Genomic DNA, 7,514 nt, shown 5'->3' with positions numbered 1-7,514 from the left:
ACATTACCTATGAGGATTGAAGATCGTAAAGTGAAGCAATTGCGAGGTAAAGAGATAGCAACTGTGAAAGTGGTTTGGGGAGGGCCAGCCGATGGGAATATTACATGGGAGTTAGAGAGCCGGATGAAGGACTCCAACCCGGAACTTTTCGTCTAAGGTATGTTTTCGAGGACGAAAACTCTTTTAGTGGGGGAGAGTTGTAACACCCCATAATTTCAGTTTATTAATTTAATTTGGATTTAAATTAAATAATTGGAATTTTAGTATTTTAATTTGGATTTAATTGGAAAGCTATGGAATAAGAGCTATTGGGCTTATGGTGTGATGTTAGTAAAAGAGGGGTGCTATTTTGGTTAAGCCTTTTAACTAAGTGGTGTTCATTTTATTTTATTTTTCATAAAATAAGAAAAGAGCCATTTGGGGAGAAAAGGAAGAACACGTGAAAAGGGCAAGAGAAGAGAAAGAAGCAAGAACGTGAAACAGAAGAAGAGCATTCAAGAAATTCATCGAGGTAAGGGGGGACTCTACCTTTTAGTATCTCTTATGTGGTCTTAGGTAATAGGTAGATTGATGTATGCTTTGGTCCAATTAGATATTGGGATTGTTAGGTTAGGGTGTTATGAGTTTGATTGAATTGATGAAATTGTATGATTGATGGTTATAATGTGTTATTATTGAAGTATGATGATGTATGATCATAAATTAGATGTTTGTATACCTGTATATGATGTCTGGAATCGTTTTTGGGTGAAAAGGGTGTGAAATCGCAGGTCTGTCGCAGACCTGAGAATTGGTAGAATCGCAGGTCCGCTGAGAGGAGGTGGGTCCGCTGAGCGGAGGTCCTGACCTGGTTAGCTTCTGTCTAACATCGCTAGAGGTCTGCTGAGCGGAGGTCTGAGGGAATTCGCTTCTGCCTCGCGTCGCTAAATGAACCTTGCTGTGCGGGGATTTTTCTAAAACTTTAAAATAATGTATCTTTTGATCCGTGATTCCTTTCTTAGTGCCGTTTTGGGCGTTGTGCAAGTAATTAAATGTTTTATTTGATGAATGATGAATATGGGCAGTGGCCGACTTATTTCTTTAAAACTCGATTTAATTACTTGATGAGAATTGAATATTGTGTGCATATGAGATAGGTGTGACAATTTATTTGATGTGGTGATGAATTGATTGTGATTATTATTATGATTATGATGAATGCATGACTATTTGAATGATGTTGAAAACATGTACATACTTATTCGGTGATGTGGTGTTGAGATGAGTTGGTCATCGTGATTCGGTGATGTTTTTAAGTATGCTATGTGTGTTTCATTCATTCATATGCATTCGGTGATGGATCCCGGGGATGTTTGGATCGATGGTAGACATAATTCCCATTGTACGGAATTTGTGTCGGTGGGCCGTATCTCGATGAGGCGTAGATTGATCAGGTGGATTGATTCCACGGTTTATTAGTACCACATGCATAGTGTCAGTTGTGTCATATGCATTTTGTCATTTCGTGATTGTATGGATTTTTGTGTTATGTGTTGTAATATATTATTGTACGAATTGATGAATAATAGATGTGAATCTGAATATGTATAGTTGGGTGAACGGTATATTATGATGCTTGATGCTTATGAATTGCATTATATTTACTAATTGAGAATGAGACTCACCCTTACATGTTGTCATTTTCAGATTAAGGAGTAGCGGCATTAGTGCTTGGTGAGGATGACTCGTAGAGTTTATATGTTTATGTTGGGTCGTGTCGGTCATGCTCTGATCTTGTAACACTGGGGAACCATAGTTTTAGAGTTTTATGAGATTACTCCATTTTATTTGGTGATGAATGTGTTTCCATTTGGTTGTATTTGACGATGTTTCTTATTCCGCTTTGATAAACATGATTTTGTTTTGGTGAACCGTTTCCTAATGAAGCATGACTTTGACCATGGTTGGATTATCTATTTTAAATAATTGTGGCACCCTTGTGTTTATATTTTTACTCTAATTATTTATTTAAATTGTCGCGGGGTTTAGAAGGGTGTTACAATCATAGTCGAACCATTCATGAGGCAGCATTCACGTTACACGAAAAGTTTTCTAAAAAATTGGATAGTCTGAAACTGCCTTCGTATGTTCTTCTCGAACAATGTTATAAGAAAGCTTTCAACATGTATCCTCCAAAATTCCCTCGACTACCTAGTGCTGATTTTAGTGTGGCTTTTAGCCCTCCATTTCCAGACTAGTTTGCTTGTGGGGATATTAAGAACAACTTCGCGAAGAGTCTAAAAAACGTGCCCAGAGAGTGGTTCCGACTAAGCATACCTTACAAAATTTCAAAGGGCATCTTCATATTGGGCTTGAACACGTTTCTGTTCTAACTCCAATACTCGAAGCTGTGGAGCGCGTGAGTCTTTCAATTATGCACATTTCTTATTCTTTAGACTCACTATCTTTACTTACCTGTTTTCTTTTCCTTTTTTTTCTTTTTTTTTAACTACAGCTGTATCTCGCAAACAAGTCAACAAAGACGATGCTGCCAAGAGATCCACAGTTGCTTCGACAGGGAAGAAATCCAGCAAAGATGCAAATACCAGTAAACCCAAATCCGTGGTAGGTACTTGAATATTGATCTACTATGGCTTTAGAATTTCTTTTAGTAATAGCCTAGTATTTTTTTGTTCTTTTTCGTAGAATACTCGAAAACCTCCCACAACTCCAAAAAGGAAAGCCACTGCAGCCAACATTCAAATAGAATATGATCCTGAAGACAAATCTCCTCCACACCACAGAATCATTAAGAAAAAAAGAGCAAAAATCACTCTTCCTCAAGCAAAAGAAAAGACTTTTGGGACTTCGAAGCTTGGGACCTCAGATAGTCAAAAAGTGACTGAGGAACAACCCACAAAGGTCGCTGGGACTGAGAGCCATAATTCAAGCCCAGATAATGTTGTTCCTAAGGTAAATAGTGCGTTCCTACTCACATGATATTTCTTGATTCTTATTATGTTCGTAACTCTTATTGTTTACCTGTACAGGATGATGCTATTGGTACCACCACATAGACTTTACAACTTCACAAGCCTGTCAGCTTGAATTCTCAATCACTCCCTGATGCACTTATCAAGGGGTCTCTCGAAGGGTCCAATAGCGAACCAAGTGGTTTCGCTTTTACCATTCCGGAACAGGCAAGAACGCTTCCGACCCAACCAATTCCAATACCAGCTACGGGTTCTGATACTGAAAGTGACGACATGTTCAATCATGGTATAGGGCTGGAGCCTATTCAACAAACACTCCCAGAAGGCTCTTCACCAGAAATCCCTCCTCATAATCAAGATCTCGAAATGGAGGATAACATTGCTTTATCTCCAAATGAAGAAGCTAGTGAGAACTCCAAAGGTGATGATGAAGAAGAAGTTATGGTCGAAGATGGACCTTCAAATGAAACCTCAAACAAACCAAAAGAGACGGGAAGTTCGTACCAACCTTTTGGAATAATTGTGCAACCAACCAACACTTCGACTACTATTTCTAAAATCCCATCACAGACTAAACTAGACAAACTCAAAGCTATGAACCCTGGTAGATATCTCAAAGCGATTCTCAAGGCAAGAAGTGGTTTGTTTGAAAAGGATGGGGCTTCTTCAACTGCTTCAGGGGGAAAAACTGAAGAACCAACCAACCAGAGCCTTCTTCAACAAATTAGGCAAAGAACCTTCGAAATTGACCTTATCCAAGCTGTGAATGATAACGTCAACCTCTGCTACGATCTCAAAAGTTTATTGAAGAAAGTAGATATGTTGAGTGTTTCCAACGAAGTCTCTCAAGTATTAATTTCTGTGGGATTCCTGATCGATCAACTCCAATCAGATCAACTCCGAAACACAGGAACTCTCAAAGAAACTTGCTGGAAAAGAAAATGAACAAGCTTCGTCCTGGACTGCTGCTGACGCTTCTAACGCTTGAATTGAAGCTATGGAAGCCCAACACTCGAGGTATCAGGAAGAATATAACACTTGTGAGGAAAACATTAAATCCTGGAAGCAGGAGATATCTTCACTTCAACAAAAGATACAAATTGCAAAGAATCGTCAGGACGAAATCCGCAAACTCGATAGCCAGGACTTAATTGTAGAAATTTAAACTGGCATTCGACACGTCGAAGAAGCCCGGAAAATGGAGTCTAAAATCGAATAGTTGAAGAAACAGCAAGGCATGGTCAAACGATGCTTGTCTGTAACTGCTTTCCAGTATTCTTAATTGAAGACCAACCTTCCTGATGACTTTAATTATTAATGAATTGTAATTGTAATAGCTTTAAAACAATTTCAACTCATTTACTTCTCTGTGTTCGAATGTAATGATGAACATATCTTTTGCTTGGTTATTTTCTCAGAATGTAATACTGATAATGCCTATTTTGGTGAATCATTTAATTTTTCAATGCATTCACCAATATTAGCTATGATAACTATCTCTATATTACAAACACATATAGAAATGAAAGCTGACGTTCAGACTTCAACTCAATATAGAAATGGGTCTATTTCTTGTTGTCACTAGATTTCAACCAGACCTTTCAAAGACCCATAGGCCCATAATTGTCAGCTAATTATGACTTACTTTTTCCAAAACGTCTCCTCAAATCGTGCGTAAGCCAGTAACGGAATGATTACGTTTCAACTTCCAAGACACGCAAGCGACGAACTTCACATCTTCCTCACAGAGAAACAACATGTGGCCCACTAATGTTACAAGGCGTAACCAACCCCAATGTGGGTTACCACTATATAAACCCTCAATCTTTCTCACATATTGTTCTATCTCAACATGTCTTCTTCTCATAACATGTCTTCCTACCACAACGAAATCACTCCCCTGTTCTCAAAGAAAGAATCATATCTCCTGATGATTTGGATGAGTATGGGATTGATCTTCCCAACATGTTTGCCATCCAGAACTTAGAACACTACTTAACCATTTTAGATGGACCCACCAAACCTGTCGTACTTGCCAAATTCTGGATGAATGCATCTATCCAACAAGTCAGGGAAGGTAGTCATGTCATTTGTTCCGACATATTTGGTTCTTTCGTCACCCTCTCTCTGAAGCTCATTTCAAGAATGATGAAATATGAAGATAACGGGGTTCTGGTTGAAGATTATGGCAATATCTTCATTTATATGTCTTGAAAAGGATATTCACCAACCCTAATAGTTCATTCACTTCTTTCTTAGGAAGGATTTGGCATCAACTTCTGGTGGGAAACTTCCGCCCAAGAGTAGAGAATCAGAAAACCATAATGTTAGAAGATCTCCAGTTTGTGTACTTCCTTCTTCTCAGGAAGAAAATTAATATACCCCTTGCCATCTTCAACTATCTCAAAGAAGAAATCAAGAGTTCACGCAAGGGCAAAACCTTCTATATTCCTTATGGAAGACTTTTGTCATACATCTTTACTCGACTAGGCGTAATCAGAAAGATGTACGCAGCCGGGTTATCTGATGTCCTTGAGGTTGAATGTGGCCTGAAGTTGAACTTAAGTGAATTGTATCTTCTAAATATTTGAAGACATCCTGTAGGGTTTTGTTATAATATTTTTTAGTGCTCTCATGGTATTTTGTAGTATTTACATGATGATGTATTATGGGTTTGATTATAATATCTTTTAATGCTACCTTGAAAGCCTTTATGTTTCCCTATCTTGCATTCAATTTTTTTCCTATAATGCAATCCTGTTTAAGACAAAGCCATTTTGGCGAACTTGCTATTCTTAAAACTTGCTATTCTTAAATGAATGTCCTCGCCATTTTAGCCATAGTATTAGTCCTTCATTACTACGTTGTTGCGATTTTAACTTCATGCATAAATGGTTAATATTTTTTAAAATATTTCCCATTTACTTTTAGGATCCTTCGATCCTCAGCTAATTCTTCTATCTCGTACGCATTATTTGAAAATTATTTTAAAATTCGAAAAGGTCCTTCCCAATGTGGAGACCATTTTCCTAAGGTTTTGTTCTTTTTATTCATAGGTAATATAACTTTCCAAACTAAATCATTTACAACGAAAGTTTTACATTTGACCCTCTTGTTATATGCCCTTGCTACTCTCTCCTTCTGTCTCCTTAATGCTTCTAGTGCATGTAACCTTTCTTCGTCTAGCTCTGTCAATTCATTCATCATCATTTCCTAATACAGGTCTCCAGGAATTTCTCCTTGCCTTTGGATCCGTACTGATTGCAAGTAAATTTCAACAATTAAGACTGCATCATGTCCAAATGTTAACTGGAAAGGTGTAGTGTTCGTAGCTTCTTTAGGAGAGGTTCGACAACCCTAGAGTGCTTGATCTAACGTCTTGTGCCAATTCTTTGACTTCGTTCCCACGTGCTTTTTTATCAAACCAATTATTACTTTGTTTGCTGCTTTGACTTGTTCATTGGCTTGAGCATAATAGGGTGTGGACGTTAATAATTTAAATCCAATTTGTCTTGAAAATTCCTGCATCTTTCGACCAGTAAATACTGATCCTTGATCTGTTGTTATACTTTCAAGGATTCCAAACCTATATAGTATCTGTTTTTGAATGAATTCGATGATAGTTTCTTGGTCCACATTCACTAAAGGCACTGCTTCAACTCACTTGGTGAAATAGTCAATGCCTATGAGAATGTATCTTTGACCTTTAGATGATGTAGGTCAAATTTCTCCAATCAAATCTAATGCCCAACCCCTGAAAGGCCATGGTTTGATAATTACATGAAGCTCACTTGCAGGAGCATGTTGAATTCCTGCGTGTATTTGACATTCTTGACAACCTTTAGCGAACTCTATACAATCCTTTAACATGGTGGGCCAATACATCCCATATTTGAAAAGCAACCATTTCATTTTATGGTCTTCTTGGTGTGCCCCACAAGCTCTACTATGAACGCTAGCTAATGCCAAGTATGCCTCATTTTCGCCCAAACACTTCAATAAAATGCCTTCAGGAGTTTTCTTAAATAGTTCATTTCCCACCAAAACATAAGACAAAGCTCTGTACTTGGTCTTCCTATCTATGTTTAATGAGGGGTCCCTAAGATAATTAATAATTGGACTCCTCCAATTAGTATCTACTAAAGCGTCAATGGCTAAAACTTTGAATTCCTCTTCATTAGCATATCCCAAGTGACTACTCTCTAAATCTGTCGGAGACAGTTTAGTGGCCATTGCTTTCCCTCTTACTTCAACTAGTTCTTCTAGTTTCTCCTTTGAAATTATATTTCCTGAAGCTATTTATGCTAAATCATTAGCCTCCTGGTTTTTTATTCTAGGGACATGTTTTATGACTATATATTCAAAGTTTTTAAGAAACCTATTTGTTATGACGAAGTACATGATCAAGTTTTCTTTGATGCACTTGTATTCTTTCGTTAGTTGCTTGATTACCAATTCTGAATCCCCTTTTATTTTGACCCTGGTTACCCCCTGTAATACCCTATGTTTGACCCCCCCTGAGATGTCACACCTCTAGACATT

General features: G+C 37.7%; 1 protein-coding gene across 1 annotated transcript; it reads right to left on the bottom strand.

The window, feature by feature from the left end:
- Window positions 1-4,024: 4,024 nt before the first annotated feature.
- On the bottom strand, window positions 4,025-7,205 carry LOC131597009 (uncharacterized). The gene is made up of 2 exons (XM_058869731.1): window positions 6,753-7,205; window positions 4,025-4,177 (listed from the first exon to the last, which is right to left on the bottom strand). The coding sequence occupies exons 1-2, from the start codon at window positions 7,203-7,205 to the stop codon at window positions 4,025-4,027; spliced, it is 606 nt and encodes a 201-aa protein (XP_058725714.1).
- Window positions 7,206-7,514: the final 309 nt, after the last annotated feature.

This window comes from Vicia villosa, linkage group LG4, assembly GCF_029867415.1.
Source record: "Vicia villosa cultivar HV-30 ecotype Madison, WI linkage group LG4, Vvil1.0, whole genome shotgun sequence".
Lineage (NCBI taxonomy): Eukaryota > Viridiplantae > Streptophyta > Magnoliopsida > Fabales > Fabaceae > Vicia > Vicia villosa.
Note: the sequence above shows the minus strand (reverse complement) of the source record. Positions and strands in the feature narration are given on the sequence as shown.